Raw genomic sequence first — 22,495 nt, forward strand, 5'->3', positions numbered from 1 at the left:
CTGCAGGTGGCCCTGACATCTGTCAGAAGCTTTCTTCAGACCCTCCCATCTTCCATGCCCAGTCAGTCCCCACTGTCCAGGTAGGCACTAAGAATGGAGGCAAAGTACTCAGGAATCCCCTTTAAAGCACAGGTCAAAACCATAGTATTGTAAGTTCCCCCAAAAGTAATCTACACATTTTATGTAATTTTGTTTTAATAACAGACAAGAAAATTTTGAGAAACAGTAAAAGTAAAGGGGGAAAATCTATGTTGCCAGATACCAAAACATATTACAAAGCTGTTTTCTTTATGTAAACCCAGAAATAGATATATACACACATGAAATTAGTATACAGTAGTCCCCCTTATCCTTGGGGGATATGTTCCAAGATCCCCAGTGGAAGCCTAAAACTTTGGATGGTACCAAACCATACATACATATATATATATATATTACTTCCTATACATATACACCATGATCAAGTTTAATTCATAAATCAGGCACAGTAAGAGATTAACAATAACTAATGATAAAATAGAACAATTATAACAACATACTGTAATAAAAGTTAGGTGAATGTGGTATTGGTCTCTCTCTGTCTCTCTCAAAATCCTACTGTACTGTACTTGCCTACTTTCAGACTGCAGCTGACTGCTGGTGACTGAAATTGCAGAAAGCAAAACCTCGGAAAAGCCAAACTGTGGATGAGGGGGACAACTGTATTATATGCTTCAGACTGGGAAGTGGTGGGGCAATCTGTGATCTCTACCTCCCCTTCAATATAAACTCCAGATGGATGAAAGTGAATAAAATTAGATTAAAATGGAGAAAATTTTTTAAAAAACTTTTAAAATATAAGGATGAAAAAGACAATAAAAACACATAGGAGTATAGTTTAAAAAGTAAAAAATAGAAAAATGGTTGGTGTTCTTATATTCAAAGAGCTCTTAGGAAAAAAATAAAGGATACATTCCCACAAAAAGTTGGGCAAAGAAAATGCACAGACACCTTACAAAATATAAAGAAATAAAAAACACAAAATTGTTCTATACCTCAGTGCCAAGGCAACACAATGAAGGGAAAAACAGTTTTTTTTAATAACTGCAGTGAAAAGGACAGGGCAACTGGCCAGCCACATGCAGAAGAATGAACGTGGACCCCTTCTTCACACCATACTCATTAATTAACTCAAAGTGGACCAGAGACTTACAGCTAAAGAGCTAAAACTCTGACACAGAAGAAAGCACAAGAGTAGATTTCCATGACCTCAGATTAGGCACTGGTTTCTTAGATATGTCACCAAAAGCACAAGTCATAAAAGAAAAAAGAGATAAATTGGATTTCATCAAAATCGTAAAATTTTATGCTTCAAAGGATATAATTAGGAAAGTAAATGACAACCCAAAGAATGGGAGAAAATATTTGCAAATCATAGGTCTGATAAGGAGCTAGTATACAGAACATATAAAAAACTCCTACAACTCAACAATAAAAAGACAAATATAGCCCAATTTTAAAAATGGGTGAAGGATCTGAATAGATCTCTCTCCGAAAACGACATACAAATGCCCAATAAGCACATGAAAAGATGTGTGGCACCATTAGCCGCTAGGGAAAGGCAAATCAGAAACACGTACCACCTCACACCCACCAGGACTACAATAAAAAGACAGACACTAACCAACATCAATAATGTGGGCAAGGATGTAGAGAAACTGGAATCCTCACACATTAGTGATGGGAATGTAAAATGGTACAGCCACTTTGGAAAACAGTCTGGCAATTCCTCAAAAGGTCAACAGAATTACTGTTTCACTCTGCAATTCCACTCCTAGAGAAATCAAAATACATGTTCACACACAGGTATGTAAAAAATGTTTGTATCAGCATTTTTCATAATGGCTAAAAGTGGAAACAATTAAAATGATCAGCAACTGATGAGTGGGAAAGTAAAAGGTGGTATATATCCAAAATGGACTACTATCCAACCACAAAAAAGAAGTACTGACAGGTGCTGCAACATCAGCCTTGAAAACATTATGCTTAGTGAAAAGAGCCCGTCACATGCTGTATGCTTCCATTTCTATAAAGCGTCCAGAAGAAATAAATCTATAGGGACAGAAAATAGCTTAGTGGTCAGCTGGGGCTGGGGGTTCAGGGGAAATGGGGAATGATTGTTAATGGTACAGGGTTTTTTTCTGGAGTGATGAAAATAGTTTAGAATTGATGTGGTGATGGTTATACAATACACTAAATACTACTGAATCGTGCACTTTAAAAGAGGGAATTGTATAGTTCATGAATTATATCTCAATAAAGCTGTTTCACGAGCTATGATCACATCACTGCACTTCAGTCTGGAGGACAGAATGAGACCTTATCTCTAAAAATAAATAAATATATAAAGCTGCTTCAGCAGCTCACGCCTATAATCCAAACACTTTGGGAGACCGAGGCAGGAGTATCCTTTGAGGCCAGGAGTTCAAGACCAGCCTGAGCAAGAGCGAGACCCTATTTCTATAAAAAACAGAAAAATTAGCTGGGCGTGGTGGCATGTGCCTGTAGTCCCACTTACTCAGGAGGCTGAGGCAAGATCACTTGAGCCCAGGAGTTGGAGGCTGTAGTGAGCTATGATGATGCCACTGTACTCCAGCCCGGGCAATAGTGCAAAACTCTTGTCTCAAAAAAAAAAAAAAAAAAAAAAAAATCAAGCAGCGCCTCAGGCTACAAAGAAAAGAAAAAGAAAGAAAGAAAATATGTTTCAAAAACCAGTTCTACCTTACTAATCATCAAAGAAATGACAACAAAAAAAAAGAAGCATTTTTAAAATCTATTAACATAGATGAGATTAAAAAAAGATAATTGGGGCCTGATGCAGTGGCTCATGCCTATAATCCCAGTGCTTAGAGAGGACAAGGCGGAAAGACTGCTTGAGTTCAGGAGTTCGAAACCAGCCTGGACAACATCCAGAGACCCTGTCTATTAAAAAGAAAAAGAAAAAAAATTAGCTGGGTGCAGTGGCATGTACCTGCTACTTGGGAGGCTGAGGGGGTAGGATCACTTGAGCCCAAGAATTTGAGGTTACAGCAAGCTATGATTGTGCCACTGCACTCCAGCCTGGGCAACAGAGTCAGATCCTGTCTCTCATAAACAAAAAACACCACAAAGCAGTGGTTCCTATTACCAATAAAAACTCTTAAAACACAAATTTGCCTTTCCTGCCCGTGGTCCCACACAAGTCTGCAGAAGAGCCATAGGCATTTCTATTTGCTAAGTGAAGTTCCATGGAGATGTTTTATTATTTTTAGATTTATATTTGTCCCAAAATTTCTAAAACTAACATGTATATCCCTTTACAGTGAGAATAAAATAAAATGTTTAAGAAGTCAGGTGCAGTGGTATGTGCCTGTACTCCCAGCTACCTGCGAGGCTGAGGCAGGAGGATCACTTAGGCCCAGGAGAGTGAGGTCAGCCTGGACAACAGTCAGGAGAAGAAAATCTCGTGGGTGACTCTGGTGCAGCAAAGGACTGTACCGTAAAGGCAAAAGGTGAGAGGTCAGACTAAATAAAAACTGAAACCACAGGAACAAATATAAAGGCAATCAATAAACCAGGGAAAAAATATCTGAAACACACAAGACAAAGCAAATAATAATGCAGGTATTATTTCTTCTCCTCCTCTTGGCCCATCTTTTGTTCTCAAGTCCTCTGTGCCAGTCTACTATGCCTGCCTAACATACATTTTTATTAGGATTGTTACTGTTACATAGGTTTTGGATAAATTTTAGCCCCAATTCTATTTTTCCTCTATGCTGTATATTCTATCCTAAGGACATAATAGAGATGTCCATAAACAATATGGATAATAAAGTTTAATATGGCATTCCTCATAGAAAAATAAGTTATTTTCCATTATGCGTCCAAGAGTAGATTAGAATGTCTTCAAAGGACTTTTGTGTTGAAACAGTAAGACAAGACCAACCAAGAAAGAACAGGGAAGGGGAAGTATTTCCTCTGTCCATGACACTGCTACCCAAACTGCCAATGGGCTAGGATTCCTAGAGTTGGCCCCTGACAGCAAGGTGGCTCCAACCTTCCACATCCCAACAGAGCCCAAACCCACACTCCTAGGACATGCTCCCCCAACACAGAAACTTGATTCCTGCACAACGTCCACTCAGAATCAGAAAACGACACCAGCCCAGGTGTAGTAAGTAGCTCACGCCAGTAATCCCAGCACTTTGGGAGGCCAAGGCAGGAGGATTGCTCTAGGCCAGGAATTTGAGATCAGCCTGGGCAACACAGAGACCCCACCTCTAAAAAAAAAAAAAAAAGTAAAATTAGCTAAGCATTGTGGTGCACGCTTGTAGTCTCAGCTACTCGGGAGGCAGAGGTGGGCAAGTTGCTTGAGCCCAGGAGTTCAAGTAAGCAGAGAGTTCTGATGATGCTAATGCACTTTAGCCTGGGCAATGGGGTGAGATCCTGTTGGAAAAGAAGGGAAAGGGAAAGGAAAAGGGGAAAGGGAAAAGGAAAAGGGGAAAGGGAAAAGGAAAAGGAGAAAGAGAAGGAAAAGGAAAAGAGAAAGGAAGGGAAAGGACACCGAAGCAAACCAGGTAGAATAAAGGATGGCTCTGCATTTGCTCTGATTCCTCCAGAAGGACCCTACAGCAGCTGGGTATGCAAAGCTTTAGAGTCATAAAACAAAGAAAATGCTCACTAAATGTACACAGCTGTCTACCTGGGAAGAAGTGATAATCACCCATGACATGATAAAGTTCCACTGGTAAGAAACAGAACATAGCTATTTAGATAGAAGGAATAATGTCTCTGTGTTTTCTTCTTTTTGGTTGGTGTTTATTAATTTTTTAAAAATAAGATTATCTTAAAATTTAAGATCTAAATTCAATAGGGAAATAACTTCAAATGGGCAAGCTGGACCAGAATGATTTATAGGTAATCTTCCACATGGAAAAGCTGTGATTTTGAAGTGAAGAGCAAATGGCTAAGGCAAGCGGGAAAGGCAATAGGTGAGCCTGAGCCAGAGGCACGGCTCATCCTGAGAAACCCAACCCAGGGTAGACCCCGGGGCGGATCTGCCACTCCCTCCCTCCCCCTTGTCCAAGCCCGCAGACTTCAGAATTGGAGAGCAGGTCTACCTAGAAGGCGTGGGGGTTACTTGCTACCGCACAAAGAAACCCTAAAAGGTAGGAGGTGCTGGATCTATTCCTATGGTTGAAGTGATAGGCCCACTAGACCAGCAGTTCTCAATTGAATTATAGGGTTTCACGCAGCATCAGGCTCATTAACCAAACGACCAGTTCATGAGAATTACCAATTTATTAAAAAACCTTTCAAAAAGAATATTCTTGAATACTGTCAATATATATATAAACATATTCTTCAAGAATACTTATTAAAATAAGTCTCTGGTAACTTAGCAAATTAGTCACTGGACAGATTGTTTTTTGTTGACTTGAAGTGTAGGGCCATTTGAGATGACTGTGGAAAGGGCAAAAGCAAATTGGGGTGATCTGAGTTGTGAAGAGACTGGCGTGGCTTGTACCTGCAGATGTGGTGAAGTGTCATATTTACACGACTGCTGGCTGTGACTCTCCCAGCCAGACCCGTTAAATGGGCTACTGACTTCTTCTAACAGTCACTTCATTCCTAGGAATGCCTGGTAAATATCCCAAATATGTACTACTAACAGGAAGGCAGAAGTTGCAGTGCTAGTTGTTAGTTAAGTATGCAGTACATCTTGTTTAAAAGTAAAGAATCTTCTGACTGGGTCTCTATATGAAGTGAAAGAGCTGAGTATCTCTGAGATAATTTATGCGTCTACCTAGGAGATTACATTGAAGAAAGGGCTATACTAATCAGACTCTAGCAAAGACACTGTCAGTCAATGGGAAATTCACATTGGAAACAAAGTTAAATGATCTTGACTGAGTAACTGCAATGCGCAGGGTTGTACGTAATATCAAGGACTGGCTAATTTTTCTCAGTTTACAGTTTCCTGTTATTTGCAACATGTCACATATCATATTTTGTTCTTAGATTATGTTTTCCAGCTATAATTTCTTGCCAAAACAGGGATAAGTTTAAACAAAAGAAAGAATTTATACTTAGCTGTTCAGAATATGAGACTAAAGGTTATTCTTCCAAGGCCCTGCATACACATTTTCTCAGCAATCTTCAGGATGCAAGTAGAGGCAATAAGATGGAGGTGACAGATGCAAACTCTTAAAAATTACACACACACCTAAATTGCTAATAATCACAGACAAAGGCTTACTTCCAAACCTTTCCCCATGTTTTCCAATTCAATTCATATTATGAGACACAATTCATAATCACAGTGTGATTTTATATAGAAACTGGTGTTATGGTGAAGAGGGGACCTTACTACTCACCCACTGTCTCCACAGGAACTGTATAAGTCCTCTCTTTAGTCCTCGGATAGAGGGAAATATGTGAAGTGAAAGGAGCTTGTGTATAATGACAAGGAACACATACTTGGGCAAGGAAACCAAAACACAAAGGAGTTTTTGTGGAGCCCATCAAAGATGATAACAGAGAGAGACCCGTGTATTCATGAATCTTAAACCTGTGCAGCCTGTTCAAGTCTGGATCCCTCCACAATCAAAATCTAGACACGGGAGTCAGAAAATTATGAGAATATGACAAATAAGGTTGGGAGAGGAAGAGATCAGTAAAGGCTTCTGAAGTACCAAAGTGGACACACAAAGACCAAAAAAAAAAAAAAGCCCACACCACAGTGGGACAGCTGGTCACTAGGTCACTGACATTTCAGAGGACAGTGGCTCTCACAAACTTTATTCTACATCAGAATTACCAGAGGAGTTTGTTCAAAACTGAAGATTCAGCCAGGTATGGTGGCTCATGTCTATAATCCCAGGACTTCTGGAGCTGAGGTAGGAGGATAGCTTGAGGCCAGGAGTTCAAGACCAGCCTGGACAACACAGCGATACTACATCTCTACAAAAAATTTTTTTAATAATTAGCCAGGTGTGGTAGCATGTGCCTATATTCCTAGCTACTCAGGAAGCTGAGGCAGGAGGATCCTTCAGCCCAGGAGTTTGAGGCTGCAAGTGAGCTATGATGATGCCACTGCACTGCAGCCTGGGTGACAGAGCAAGACCATCTCTAAAAAAAGTTAAAAAAAAAAACAAAACCCATAAAAAAAATACCAAAACCCCCTGCAGTTTCCAGTGTAAGAGAAGCCCATCTATTTGGGAATTATCTGAATTGTATTATAGGGAATTAGGTGGCATAAATTAGCAAACCGAGAATGAAAAAACCTAAAGTTTCACAAGCAATAGTGATCACAAAAACACAGACCTCACTTTTCTCCTAAGAGATTTTGAATTCAGAAGACTAGGTGAGGCCCAGGAACCACCAGTCACTGTGACGGAGGTGGGGCCACAGACATGGTGGAGACACACAGATACAGAATGAACCCCAAGCCACATGGGCAGCCCTGGAAGGCTCACAGCCTATGGCCCGCAACTCAAGTGCTGCCAACATCACTGTCCCAGCTGTGTCATCCTGGCAGGACACAGAAGACAACTCTCCTACCTGCCCATCCCAATAGTCCTCCAGCCACACCTGCCTTCCGTTTGGAGATGTTTATCAGCAGCTGCCTGGGGGCCTTGTCCAAAACCTCCACTTCAAAATTCTTACACACGATCAAAACAAAAATCCTAACATCATTCTCATGAGCAGTTTTAAATAAGTAGCACTCCTTGATGAATCTCTTGTATCACAACTTTAAGAATGGTGAAGTCTCCATAATGTAATTTTTAATTTTTCTTTAAAAAAAAGTCACATATACAAACCTCGTATTAGAAATAACCCTTGCAGGAGACCACATGGGTGAACCTGAAGATGAGGCCCCCTCTGGTCACTAAATGTTCCCAGTCCAAGACATGCCCCGCTTCCACACAGGGCTTCCTGATGATGGCAGAAAGCCCCATCCAAGTGCAAGGAAGACAACGGCACCAGGAATCAAGTGGGTGCCTCTTCCGAAAGGACTCGAACTCCTCTCCCTCCTCCTCACTCACTCTCGTGGCTTCAACTTCCTGTGTGCACATCGCTCCTCTGAGACGGCTCGGGCTCAAACCCAATTTACAAAAAGCTGATCCAGCTTCAACCTCTAACAAAACCTGTTCGTCTTCCTTTGTCAATAAAACTCAAATAATTTTTAAATTCTTACATCCATGTAAGCTGTCACAGAAAACTGTACAGTAAATATAAATGTTTAATAATAATTATATCACTCATTAATTCATCTATGATCACATAAAATAGGATACATGCTATATTTCATTATATCTAAGACTCAACTGACTCCAATACACATCCTGATTTCAGTGAAGTTCATCTTTGTGGAGATGTGCAAAAAAGATGTGTCTAACGAGTCATGAAATAATATGGTGACATTTCTAACAAACCTTGCAAGTCTATACAATTAAAGAAATTACAAATAAAATGGCCAAAGTCAGAATTGTAATGAGATACAACTGAAAATTTAGGAAAAGGTGTTATTTCCTTTTGAATATATTATACTGAAACTATCGATCCTCAAGAATGATGCTATTGGTAACAGGGGCTCTAAACCTTCTGGAGCTCTGACAGCACATCCTAGAGGGTGACAATGGCTGGGGAGGTTGCGGGGGTGACAACAGAGCATGGTCATCCCTAGGTCTCCCAGGGAAAGGCAGCCCACACTGCTCGATTACAGCAGACCTTCCCATGGGCTGACCTGCGCATTCTGATGCTGCTCTGCCTGCCCTTGGCTTACTCAGTGTCTCGGCAGCCACCATGTCCTCCAATTCAAATGTTCTCCCCTCTCTGCTGTGACATTATTCTCTTGCTGTCCCCTTCCCCCTACCTGGTCTCTAGCTCTCCCTGAGCCATGCCATGCACTCCACAGCTTTCGCTGGCTGTGTGTAATATGTGTCCTGCTGACTCCCTGATGGACAGTGGCTGCCCTCCTCATGCTCCCACCCGCCTGCCTGGCACCCCCTGGATGTCCCCAGCATCTCCAAAATGTAGTTACCTTTGCCCTCCCTTGCCTGCTTGTCCAAGTCTATTCCTCCCCAGCTCAGTAAGTGATGCCCCACCTGACACATCACCGCTCACCCACACACCCACCCTAGTGGCAAAGTGCACTGAGTCTCCAAGTCTACTGTCCCCACTATAACCAGCTGCATCCAGGCTACTATCTCCTCCAGCTTAGACCACTACAGGTGTGCACTCTCCTCCTCCATTTCATGTCTCCACATGGCAGCCAGAACAAGCTTTGAACACATAAAGACTTCAAATCATCTCCCTGCAAGCCAATGGTCCTCCTTTCATCCAAAGCACCCCCGAGCTGGCTCCTGCTCCCCAATTTCTACTCACACTGCTCCCCCTTTCTCCAAGGTGCCTTTCCCACTGGACTTCTGCCAGTTCCTACACAAACCAACACTCTCCTGGTACCTGGGGCTTCTTCCCAACTTTCTCATCTCTTGCCTTTCAATCTCCCTTCCTCAGTGTGGGCTTCTCTGATGGCTCCACCTAAGGAGGTCCCCATGTCAATCTCAATCCTGCTGCTACTCAGACCTTTCAGAGCAGCTATGTTATTGCCTGCCACCACACCCCCAATTCCATGACAGTGGAAAGCTCTACACCACATACACCTACTCCAGCACCTGGGTCCACAGACGGCACTCGGCAAATGCAACAAATTAAATGAATGACCACATCTTTCCCCTTTTTCAACTCTGTTGAATGATGCCAGAATCCTATAGAAACAAGGAGGAGAGAAAAGCAAGAGTTCCTTGGTCAATGACCATGTGGCTTAAATCATTCCATGAAGAGCTCAACCAGGGCACCAGGGGACTGGGCATCAGGGCCCTGACTTGAATTGTTTGGTACCAAATTTGGTTGGGTTTCAAAAGATCGCATCCTAAAGCATGACCAAAACTGTAAGTTAAGTTCCAGGTTTCACATTTTTCCTTTTTTCATTAAATAGACCTAGATTTTCTGTGATTGCTTATGCTCACCATGTAAAAATCTGTGGATTTCAAGAGGCCAGATGTAATTCAGAAAATTCAAGGAAGACCACAAAACACATTCGATGAACTACAGATAAGCCGTGTAAGCTCAGGCTGGTAAAACATGCCCGGGTTGGGCTCAAGGCTGTGGAAACACAGGATGCAATCTAAAAAGAGCTTTTGGCTGAGCAGAGAAGAAGCTCCACAGTCTTGAACAACCAAAACCCCTCAGGGCCTCAATTTCCTCATCTGTAAAATGGGACCTGGAATACTGTCCCTCAAGAGGCTGTCAAAGGAATCAGGCAAAACAGAGGGTGTGAGATCACGCAGAAAGATGCCAGGCAAACCTTGTGGTGCCGGCGCCCATCTCCCTGCCAGTTCCCTCTGGCTCCGATATCCACGAAGCACTGAAGCCTGCTCCTGGTCATGCGGCCTCACAGACACGAGGGCACAGTGCTGCAGGTAAACGGCAGAGGGGTAGCTCAAAGGCAACCTCCAAAGGCATGTGCTGTGGATCTCTCAAAGTCCACGTGGGTTCTGGCAGGAAGGCAGCCACTAGGCAAGCAGTGCAGCTCCCGTGGACAAAAACGCTTCCTCAGTTTACCATGATCCTGAGAAGACCAAAAAAGAAAGAGAAAGAGAAGAAGAGAAAGAGAAAGAAACACAGACAGGGACAGAGAAGGAAAGAACTGGTTGTATTTCTGCCAGATATCTGGAAGACAGATGTCTCCCTTAACTATTCTCCAGAGCTGGAGTTCTCAACTGGGGAGACTGTGCCCCCAGGGATACTAGTCTGGTCAGCCCAACCAGGGGGAGAGTGGGCAGCCGCCAGGGTGCTGCCCAGCATCCCAGAGGGCACAGGCCGGGCCCACAGCAGAGAGAAACCCAGCCACAGACCAGAGGGCTCCGGCCCCGATGTGGGTGAAGAGAACGAGCTGAACGTGCCCTTGACAAGCACACTACACTGGGCAAGCTCAGGCCTCTGGAGCGGCGGCAGAGGCAGCAGAAGGACTGAGAGTGAAGGGATTCTGTCGCTGAGTTGTCAATAAAGGAGAGAGGACAGTGAAGTGGGGCTGAAGATTTTAAAAAAGAAAGGGAAGGAAAACGTTGGTCAGGTCAGGGTTTCGCTGACTGTAAAGCATGGGACATCATGGAAAAGCGAATGCTTTCACTGTGAAGCCAAAATGTGCTCCTGGTTCCTGCGCAGGCGCAGCGATGACGGCCAGCACTAGAGTCTATGCTACCGTCCTTTCCGCGAGAAGTGGAAAAGGAAACAGGAGAGACCAGGAAGTGTGTGGTGCCAGATCCCAGCTTTGTGAAGACCAGCGCTGTTCCTAGAGCTCACAGGGCTGAGCTAAGGGAGGTCTGGGCTTCACTTTAAGTTCTGGATCTGGACTTCAGGAACAGGACAATCGGGGCAACAAAAAGTACTGGAAAGAGAGAAGCAGATCAAGGAAAGTTATAGGGGGAAGAAATGAAGAAGTGGTAAGAACGTTAAGACTTTTTTGTAGCTTTGAGAACAAGTTTTATTACATGTACATACCCACCTCTCCTCTTCTTTTCAAAGGAGAATGTAGCAAACAGAGCTAGCACCTGGCCAAAGACACCTCACCATTCCTATTTTCTGATTTTATCAAGCACAAAGAGAAAGAGACCCAATTCTGTCTGCTTCCCAACAGATTCAAAACTCCTAAGCACTGTAAACTATGTCAATTTCTTAGTACTGACAAACGTAACATGGCTGTATGAAACGTGATCGGAGAAGCTGGATGAGGTACAGGATATACAGGAATTCTCTGTATTATCTTTACAACAAATACTTCAAAATAAAGTTTTTAAAAACCAAAAACCTAGGCCAGGCATGGTGGTTCACATCTGTAATCCTAGCACTCTGGGAGGCCAAGGCAGGAGGATTACTTGGTGTCAGGAGTTTGAGACCAGCCTGAGCAAGAGTGAGACCCCATCTCTACTAAAAATAGAAAAAATCAGCTGGGCATTGTGGCGCGCACCTATAGTCCCAGTTACTGGGGAGGCTGAGGCAGGAGGATTGCCTGAGCCCAGGAGTTTGAGGGTGCTGTGAGCTAGGCTGACTTCACAGCACTCTAGCCCAGGCAATAGAGTGAGACTCTATCTCAAAAAAACAAAAACAAAAACAAAAAAACCCAAAAAACAAAACCCCACAAAAACAAAATAAAAACCAACCTTTTCTGAACATAATGCCCTTGCTTTCTTCTGAGTCTGCAGAAATACATGAAGGGCAAACTTGGAAGGTCAGGTTCCCGACACCAAGCACAGGTAAGAGAAGTGGTTGTTCATTGTCTTTACTGACCAGCAAATGCCCTCAGACATGAAGCAGCTGATGTGTGCACAGTGAGGTCAACAGAAGAACACATTCCCCCTCTGAGTCCTGAATTAACAGAAATTCTATTTTGAGATGCAAAGGAGCTATTTTCCTACTAACACCTTGGTTTGTTACGTTGGGAAGTTATAAGGATAGCTTCTATTTTATAGACGGGAAACCTCAGAGGTTCTCAGGGAGAAAGAAGACACGTGAAATCATCCATCAAGTCAGACATAACATCCATCTATTCAACACAAATAGTTCTCAGAAGACAAATATCCTTCATTTGACTGTAACACAAATCAATGGGCTTCTGCTGACACTGTCGACCCACTAACACACAGGAAGTATAAACAATGGGAGTCTCTCTCTCTGCTTCTTGTGATCCTGGGGAGGAAGGTAAATCATTCCCATGTGCGATTCTCTCCATCAACAAAGGGAGCCTGCCAGAGCCGGCTCAATCATCCTCCCTGCCCCTCCCACTGCCAGCTCATCACAGAAAGTGTGGCCATTTAGAGAGCTATGCATAAGAAACATAAGTTCTCTTCCTAGAACCTACTGACACACTCTTAGTTATTGACTTTTACTACAAGCATGATAAAAATCCACAGAGCAAGGCACCCACTGGAGACCCACAGCACCGAGAGCCAAGGGCAGCTTACCATATTTGGCACAGTGGTGACTGAAGCATTCTTGATGTCTGTGGGGAAGGCAGGCAAACTGTTGACCATGCTCTGCTTGCCAGGTAACTGGGCGTTCACTCCAGTGGCTCCCATTTGCTGCCCTCCAGCTTGACTAAAGGGCTGTCCGAAAGGACTTGTGTTACCGGTCATTCCCATCTGGAACAAGAAGAAGCATTATTAGCTGCAGTGACGCAATCACGTACAAAAGGAAGAGCCTCAGAAATGTTCACTTTGATCACTGAAGAAAAAAATGTTATTTCCTGTGAAACCTTCATTTCAGCTATAAATTAAAGGTTCATTATCAGGATTCACAGTTACGATTATTAACAGAGCAAGTTGCTCAAAAGGCTACATACTACTCCAAACACAGCTATATCTCTCTCCTCATTCTAAACACCATCTCAGAAGGGGCAGCATTGTTTTACCCTCATCCTTGGCCATACCCAGTGTCCCAACCCCTCCTACCCCAACAATGGCACCAACACGTGAAGAAAACCATTTGGGGCTGGGTGTGGTGGCCCACGCCTGTAATCACAGCACTGTGGGAAGCCAAGGCTGGAGGATCGCTCAAGGTCAGGAGTTCAAGACCAGCTTCAGCAAGAGCGAGACCCCCGTCTCTACTAAAAGAAATAGAAACATTAGCCTGGTAACTAAAAATAGAAACAAAAAATTAGCTGGGCATGGTGGTGAGCACCTGAGGCAGGAGGATCCCATGAGCACAGGAGTGTGAGGTTGCTGTGAGCTAGGCTGATGTCATGGCACTCTATAGCCTGGGCAACAGAGTGAGACTCTGTCTCAAAAAAAAAAAAAAAACAACAAACAAACCAACCCAAACAAGGAAAACCATTTAGGAAACAAAACCTTCCAGATTTGCTGACCAAGGGGAATTCCTTCGGTTTAATACTTAATTACTCCATAAGTAATCAGTTTCTTTTAGGTTCTCCATCAGATTTGAACTAAGTTTCTATTAGTTCAAAATGCACACTATATTGGCAATGAAATGATACAGTATTTGGGATTTGCTTTAAAGTACAGTTGATTCTTGAACAACACGGTTTGAATTGCACAGGTCCACTTATATACAAATTTTTAAAACTAAATCTCTTCTGTCCCCCCTTCCACCCCGTCTACCTCTGACACTCCCGAGGCAACAAGACCAACTCCTCCTTTTCCTCCTCAGCCTACATCATGAAAACGATGAGGATGAAGACCTTTATGATGATCTACTTCCACTTAACAAATAGTAAATATATTTTCTCTTCCTTAGGATTTTCTTAATAACATCTTTTTCTCTCCAGCTTATTTTATGGTTAAGAATAAAGTATATAATACATACAACATACAAAATTTGTGTTAATCAACTGTTTATGTTACTGGTAAAGCATCTGGTCAAAAGTAGGCCATTATGAGTTAAATTTTGGGAAGTCAAAAAGTTACACACAGGCCGGGCACAGCGGCTCACACCTGTAATCCTAGCACTCTGGGAGGCCGAGGCAGGCGGATTGTTTGAGCTCAGGAGTGTGAGACTAGCTTGAGCAAGAGTGAGACCCCGTCTCTACTAAAAATAGAAAGAAATTATATGGACAGCTAAACATATATACAGAAAAATTAGCGGGGCATGGTGGCGCATGCCTGTAGTCCCAGCTACTCAGGAGGCTGAGGCAGGAGGATCGCTTGAGCCCAGGAGTTGGAGGTTGCTGTGAGCTAGGTGATGCCCTGGCACTCTAGCCTGGGCAACAGAGTCAGACTCTGTCTCAAAAAAAAAAAAAAAAAAGGTTATACACTATTTTCGACTGTTCAGATTGGCACCCCTAACTACCAAGTTGCTCACTCAAGAGTCAAATTCAATCCACCAAGGCAGGAGGAGGTGGCGCAAGAGGGGCATAAATGAAGAGAGACTGGTAACATATTGTTAATTGCTAACCGTGTGACAGGTGATAAGTACATGGGGTTATATTATCCTAACACTGTACATGTGTAAAATTTCCCATGATAAAGTTTTCTAAAAATTTTAAGTAAAATAAAATATAAAGTAGATGAAGGCAAGAATGGGAAGGAGGAACCCTCTGTTATATTTCCACAAGGGCCTGCAAACTCACCAGAACTCCTCCAGTCAACAGACCCAGGCCAGGCTCCCTCATGACTCCTCAGATCCCACCTCCACAGGTTATTTCAGGAATCCCCAAGGTGATATCCCAATGCTTACCTTTCCCCCTATGAAGGAACAAAGACTAATCATCAAGAAACTGGATGTTCAAGTTGCCTGCCTTTGCTTTTTCACAAAGTTGTAATATTCTACCTGCTGTCTAAGGCATGCTCTGCATTCCTGATGTTGTGGTCTGTTTGATGTTGGACTGGAAAAGGGCTCAACTAAGGGAAGACCTCTCAGATGTGGGAGTTTTCATTCAAATCAGAATGATTCTTCTTGGCCGTGGGATAACACAACGAAGGAAACAGTTTCAACATGGTTTTGATTCTCACAAGGTGAGAACCAAGGCAAAGTCAAAGATCATGCAGGCCAAGTCAGGAACATTCAGCTCACAGGGATACGCTTTTTTTTTTTTTTTTTTTTTTTGAGACAGAGTCTCACTCTGTTGCCGAGGCTAGAGTGCCGTGGTGTAAGCCTAGCTCACAGCAACCTCAAACTTCTAGGCTCAAGCAATCCTTCTGCCTCAGTCTCTGGAGTAGCTGGGACTACAGGCATGCGCCACCATGCCTGGCTAATTTTTTCTACATATTTTCAATTGTCCAGCTAATTTCTTTCTATTTTTTTTAGTAGACATGGGGTCTCACCCTTGCTCAGGCTGGTCTCGAACTCTTAAGCTCAAACGATCCTCCAGCCTCGGCCTCCCAGAGTGCTAGAATTACAGGCCTGAGCCACCGTGCCTGGCCTGGGGGTGCACATTTTTTAAAACAGAGGAAAAAATCTCATACTTAACCTAGGACAAAAACAAATAAGACCAAGGCTATGAGGCGTGGGTCTCTGGCACCAGGGCCAGCCCCAGCTTCTACTCAATGAAGCCTGCCAACAGCAAGGCCAGAGCAGCCAGACAGCCTCCCACAGGCCCCAAGCAAGGCTGCCCCAACCCCAAACTGTCTCCTGGCAGAGCCTGGTAGAACTCAAGGGCTGTGCCCCAGTCTTAGGCTGCAGTTTTCGGTAAAAGCCATTTGCTTCCAGAGTCCTGGTTTCTGAACTCCTATTTTGTGTCTATTTCCACTGACCGAAGTGAACATCGTGGAGTCCAGGTCTAACTCAAACACACACTTTTCAGCACCAATGCTCAAAATGAAATACTGAAATCAAGATTTCTAACTCCAACTAATAAAAATCTGTATGTTTCTTTTAATTTCCCAATGGTTACTTGATAATAATTCAGTAAACTTGGCTTTATTTTCAACTGAAGTCTGTCAGGATTCGGTTTAAGGTTGCTAGAGAACTTCCATATAATCTTTTAAATAAAACTCAAAAGGCAGAAGAGAGCAGAAACAGGCAACTGTTCAGCTAATGGTAAAATCATGTAATATATGAACAAATTAAAACTTATGAAATATTTATATTCTGCCTCATTCAACAACAGCCTGTACATTTTTCAATTATATTATTTATTTATTTTTACTAAATTTTTTTTTTTTGAGACAGAGTCTTACTCTGTTGCTCAGGCTAGAGTGCTGTGGCATCAGCCTCGCTCACAGCAACCTCAAACTCCTGGGCTCAAGCGATCCTCCTGCCTCAGCCTCCCGAGCAGCTGGGACTACAGGCATGCGCCACCATGCCCAGCTCATTTTTTCTATATATTTTTAGTTGCTCAGCTAATTTCTTTCTATTTTTAATAGAGCCTCTTGCTCAGGCTGATCTTGAACTCCTGAGCTCAAATGATCCACCCGCCTCAGCCTCCCAGAGTGCGAGGATTACAGGCGCGAGCCACCACGCCTGGCCCAGCCTGTACATCTTTTTTTTTTTTTTTTTTGAGACAGAGTCTCACTCTTTGCCCGGGCTAGAGTGATTGCCGTGGCGTCAGCCTAGCTCACAGCAACCTCAAACTCCTGGGCTTAAGCGATCCTACTGCCTCAGCCTCCCGAGTAGCTGAGACTACAGGCATGCGCCACCATGCCTGGCTAATTTTTTTTCTATATATATTTTAGTTGGCCAGATAATTTCTTTCTATTTTTAGTAGAGACGGGGTCTCACTCTTGCTGGTCTCGAACTCCTGACCTCGAGCGATCCACCCGCCTCGGCCTCCCAGAGGGCTAGGGTGAGCCACCGCGCCCGGCCCAGCCTGTACATCTTAAAATTTCCTTTTACTCTATTTCTTCCAAATGGAACTCCTTTAAGCATTTAATTCAGGTTTAATCTCAGAAAACAGGAAAAGTTAACTAGAGTAAGCACCTAAAAAAGAACAAGTTCTCCCATAAGGAAATCTAAATTAAATAATGCCCTGTAGTTCAACAAAGTTTTCCCATGAAAAAGCATCATGACCAAGCATATTAATCAATCACTTGAGAACCTACTTACCCCCCATTGTCTGTGCCTATCACTTCACTGAGACAATAAAAATATGTAAACTACAGTCTCTGTGTATAAAGAATAAACTAGATAAGAAGAAAAAAAATACTAGTGCTGGTTCTTGAGGTCTCCTCAACTCTAACCACCCTGCAGCAAGAGCGGGGCTAAGCACCTTCTCAGCCTCAGCACGACTCTGAAGTACGAGCTCTGGTGAGGAGACCTCTCTTTAGAGCTCAGCTAGAACCTGTGAACAATGCCTACACCCGTCTTTATTACTGAAACAAAGAGCATCTGCAGCAAATTCAGGTAGCTATGCCCAGCCCATCCATCAAAACCTGCTAAGTCCAGAGCTGTGTGGCAAGCAGGTGAATGACAGTCATCAAAACAGAAAAGGAAAAGGGTAGACTATGCTTCTCCTACTCCTACAGACACGGACTACAGAAATATTAACACTATGGAGAGCACAAAGTACTACACAACTCTACGGCATTGTCTGTCATAGTAACATTTATGCTGATCCATCCTAAATTTGACTTGGTAACAAAACTAGGATAAAACTTCTTACCTTTCTGGAGCACTCATTTCCTCTGTATCCCCAAAGTACATATTGGGTACTTAGTTAATATAAGGAACCAAATAAATGAATACTCCAAGAGACCACCACACCAAACATCCCCGAGAACAAGAGCCCCCTACGACAGCCCTGAGGAAGGAGGTGATCAAAGAACCTTGGGTGAGTCACCAAAGCCAGGGTGCAACAGCCCAGAGGGCCAGCATTAGCTAGGGGGGTGCCAGCAGAGGCAGCAGGACAGTCCCCTTTCTGTCTTCCAAACTCTCAAATAAGGACCTTAGCTGCCAGTTAGAAGAGACAGGCAATTCACTTGCCCATGCTGAAAAGTTGAGCAGACCAAGAATAGGCCTTCGGAATTGGTTTTTACAGAATGATGACAGAGTATCTGACTGTAGCATATACAGAAGCCCCGTGTGGCTATAAACAGGTCCTGTGTGCTACACTTCCTAGGCCAGCAACCCCCTGGCTTTGGTGCAAGGCCCCATCCATGCCCTAACCCAGAGCCTCCCACTGTGCACTGAATTACTGATCCATCAGGCTCAGCAGTCACCTCTAGCTGCAAATAGCCTCCTGTTTACCCTCAGTGTGTGGGACAAATAATACCATTTTCTACTTGTAATGATGTGACAACTATCAAAATATTATTATAATAAGAAAACAAGCTCCAGGCTCCCTAAAGACAGAAAGATTCTTTCCATTACACTAACCAGACGAATATATCTACTATTCACCTAACTCACCATGTCAGGTAAGACCTAGTTTTCTTTTAAAAAAAAAAAAAAAAAAGGTAGTAAACTGAAATCCAAGGGGTTTTCTAATTAAGGGGTTTAAGGAGAGAGAGAACACTGATATTGAAAGGAAATTTAGACTGAAAGGTTATAGAAGGGATCATGGTTAATGAAAGTTTCTCCCCAGAACAGGTTTCTATTAATACAAAAGTAGCAAGCGGAGTATCCATTTCTTGCTCCCTTGTAGGACAAGGAGACAGAAAAACACTTTCTTCCCAGTTACGCACAACACAGGTTGTAGCTCCCCTCTGTCAGGAGTCCATACTCCCCTGGGATGAGACAACAGGCCAGGAACAGCCTGCGAAGTCCATGGCGGGGGGGGGGAGTTTGAGTGGTGACAATTGTCCAAAATTTTCTGTGATGTACATTTTTGAGGGAAAGATGCATTATTAGATTCTCAAAGGGGGTCCTAAGATCTCCTCAAGATTAAGAATGGCTGCCCTCCTGGGGAAGCAAACCCCCAGCATGCTTCCAAGTTCTCAGGGAATGGCACATTCGTCTCTGACCTCACCCAACCCCACGCCATACGTGGGAGCCTTTGCAAGCAGACAGTCCCTTTCCAGAGACATCAACCACTCATGAGACCCACCACCATCACAAACGAATTCCCCTGGTTTTCATCTCCAAAGGTCCTCTTGGAATATACACTCCTGAGAAGCGTCCGACCATAACCACTTGGGAGCTAAATGCCTGACGGGACCCACTGTGTGACCAGCAGGAGGGAAGGCGGAACACAGTCAGAAACACGGCGCATGCAGGATTTTACTTGGACTCGGCCAGGCCAACAAACACTCTTAGTGGCAACAAGCACTGAGTCTGATGTGGTTTCGATGAGACCACTAAACGGGTTGTTTTTTCAAAAGCTGACTTTCAGCAGTTTTCCTCACACCTTACTATACACTGCAAACCACACTACACAGCACAGTGCTCAGAGGAAGCGGGCTTTGTGCATGCGTTGAGGGGGTCACTGATACTGGTCAGAAACATACAGAGAGGAAACAAAATAATGACTTCCGGCAATAAGCTTACCAGGGACAATCATCAAGTTAAGAGTATCTAGTAAAAACCTATCACTTCACAGACGAGGAAAGGGTCCCCCAGAAAGCTCAGGGACACACTAATCAGGTCGAGAACTCACCACCAGGTTCTCCACATTCCCAGTCTAGGGACCTTGCCCTGTGCTGCAAGGCCCATCACCTCCTTAAGCAGAACCATGTCTCCTCCAAGCACATGGACTCGCACAAGTAGCTCTGGACAGAGACACAGGCTCCACCCACAAAGACCACGGGGTGGCAGATTACAGCCCTGTGGCCCAAAGCCAGCCCAATGCCTGCTTTTGAGAAAACAAACAAACACAATTTTTATTGGAACACAGCCACAAATACGATTTCATTCACAGAGGCAGTAAGCCCTTGCAGTCAACCATGTGGACTCTGGGGATATTTCCCTAGTCTGAATGGTGGCTCTGTCATGCCCTAACTGCGTGATCTCGGGTGATTTACTTACATCCCTCTGCGCCTCAGTTTTATCATCTGGAAAATGGAGACAACAGCACCTCTTCTTAGGGTTGTGTGAGGATCAAACAAATTCACACACGTGACGCACTAAGAAGAGTCGCTGATGCACAGTAAGTGCTGCAAGTGTTGCCTAGTGTATGACAACGATGATGGCAACAATGACAATCAAAAGGGCAAAGAGGACAGGGAGGCGGTTTGGGGAGGAATCATCCTACACTACGTGTAATTTCTTTCCTAACTATGATTAGGACAATGATGAAATAAAGGGACACTCTTCAGAGAATGTGTGTGGTGGGGAATGGCTCCCACATGTAGAGAAGCCAGCCGGAATTACTGGCATTTAACTATGAGACAGTTTCAGAGAAACACTAGAAACACTTGTGACAAACACAATCTTGTGTGTTTGCTACTTGTAGAAATACTGGGAAGAGAGCATGATTTTCTCATTGTCCTAGTAAGTCACAAATGTCTCCAGTTTTCATTCTAGATTATGCTATAACTTTAAAAACAATAAACTCAGAATGCCCAATTCAAACTTAAAATATATTATAAATAATAACGATATATGATCAAAATACCCTAGCCTAACATTCCTGAGATGAAATTTAACCCAAAACATAGAAGAACTGAGTAAGAACAAACACTCCCACAAAAAAGAAAACTGGCAAACTCCCGCTCACACGCAGCGGCCGTGACATGGCAGCACATGGGCTCCAGCCTAACCTGACATATTTTTTAAGCTGAAGTTTTTCAGCGTCTTTCTTCACACAGTGGCATACAGTTAAAACCACAAATTCACATAAGGTGTGTAAAAACAACACAGTTCAGTATGTCCGGAACAAAAGTTTGCTAAATAATTTAAGAGCCAGAAATATTTATTCTTTTCAATGACATAAGAACTAGAACTAACCCAGACTATGGCCAGATCATTTGTAAAGCCAAAGCATTTTCTCTTGGCAACCTACCATTCTTGGAAGAAAGCCAAGAAAAGCAGTTTTCATGGAAAGACATGGCTGTGTTCAGTTGTCTGCTATCACCAGCTTACTCCTGGAATCCTTCCAGTACCTCAACTTGGCACAGGGAGAACAGGGAGAAGTACACCACCGACCACACTGCCACAGACCGCACTTGGCTGTCCAGAGCACCCAGGCAGGTGAGCGTCTGCCTCTAACCCGACTCAACTCTCACATGTCACCGACTCGGAAAGCGCTCAGGAGAGCGCGCAGCCCCCAAGTCTGCATGCTTGCCCTGGACTGAGAATCCCAACTGGAAGATGGGTACAAAGTATTTAGCAACTCCTGTCATGTTTCACTTGGACGACGTGTCTTTTAAGCATTTTATTCTATAAAGAGTGAATCTTTATGAAAACAAATTTAATTTACATTGCAGCCCAGCTACGGCACAATGGAGTAGAGATGAGAGATTTTAAGTCACTAGGTGAACTAAGCATTTACCCAAGGCCCTCTTAGGTCAAGCAGGGAAGTACCTTCCTCCATGGATTTACAAACCACTCACTGATAACAAATGACAAAAAGAACACATAGAAGGGGTGGATAAAGGGACAAGGAAATGTGCATAGGTAATGCAAGAATTCATAAAAAGGAGAAATAAAGATGGGACAGAACTTGCAAAGAAGGCTTTAAGGAAGGCAGTCATGACTATTTCTAGTAAAATTTAAAGGAGGAAGAAAGCTGACAGTTCAGAGAACTCTGTGCCTCCTCCACTTTGAGGCAGGAAAAGTGAAGAGTCCTCGAAACAGGCTGACAGCTGTAATGTGGGAGCAGGAAGAAGCTCAGGACAAGCTCCAGGAGGCAGGTGTGAGAACACCTCGGGATTCCATGTCAGCTCCTCACAGTGAACCTCCAGGGCCTCAGCGGCAAGAGGAGATTGCAGTGGGTAAAGGAAGGCGCTGCCCAGCTTATCAAGTGCTATAAATCTAAAAGCATAAAGCACACCCAGAGACACACTGTTGTTTTAAAACCTACGTGGCTCTACCTCTTACCAAAACTGAGTTGTGAAAAGTCCTAACAAAAACATAATTGGCACAG

General features: G+C 43.6%; 1 protein-coding gene across 3 annotated transcripts in view; it reads right to left on the minus strand.

Annotated features, from left to right (window-relative positions):
- Positions 1 to 22,495, minus strand: part of LOC123632318 (CREB binding protein) — a 133,562-nt gene that overhangs the window by 60,514 nt on the left and 50,553 nt on the right. For all 3 annotated transcript variants that reach the window (XM_045542447.1, XM_045542449.1, XM_045542448.1), the window contains exon 3: positions 13,047 to 13,223. In XM_045542447.1, the coding sequence (XP_045398403.1) occupies positions 13,047 to 13,223 (177 nt within the window). The remainder of the gene's footprint in view (positions 1 to 13,046; positions 13,224 to 22,495) is intronic.

Source organism: Lemur catta, chromosome 2 (assembly GCF_020740605.2).
Source record: "Lemur catta isolate mLemCat1 chromosome 2, mLemCat1.pri, whole genome shotgun sequence".
NCBI lineage: Eukaryota > Metazoa > Chordata > Mammalia > Primates > Lemuridae > Lemur > Lemur catta.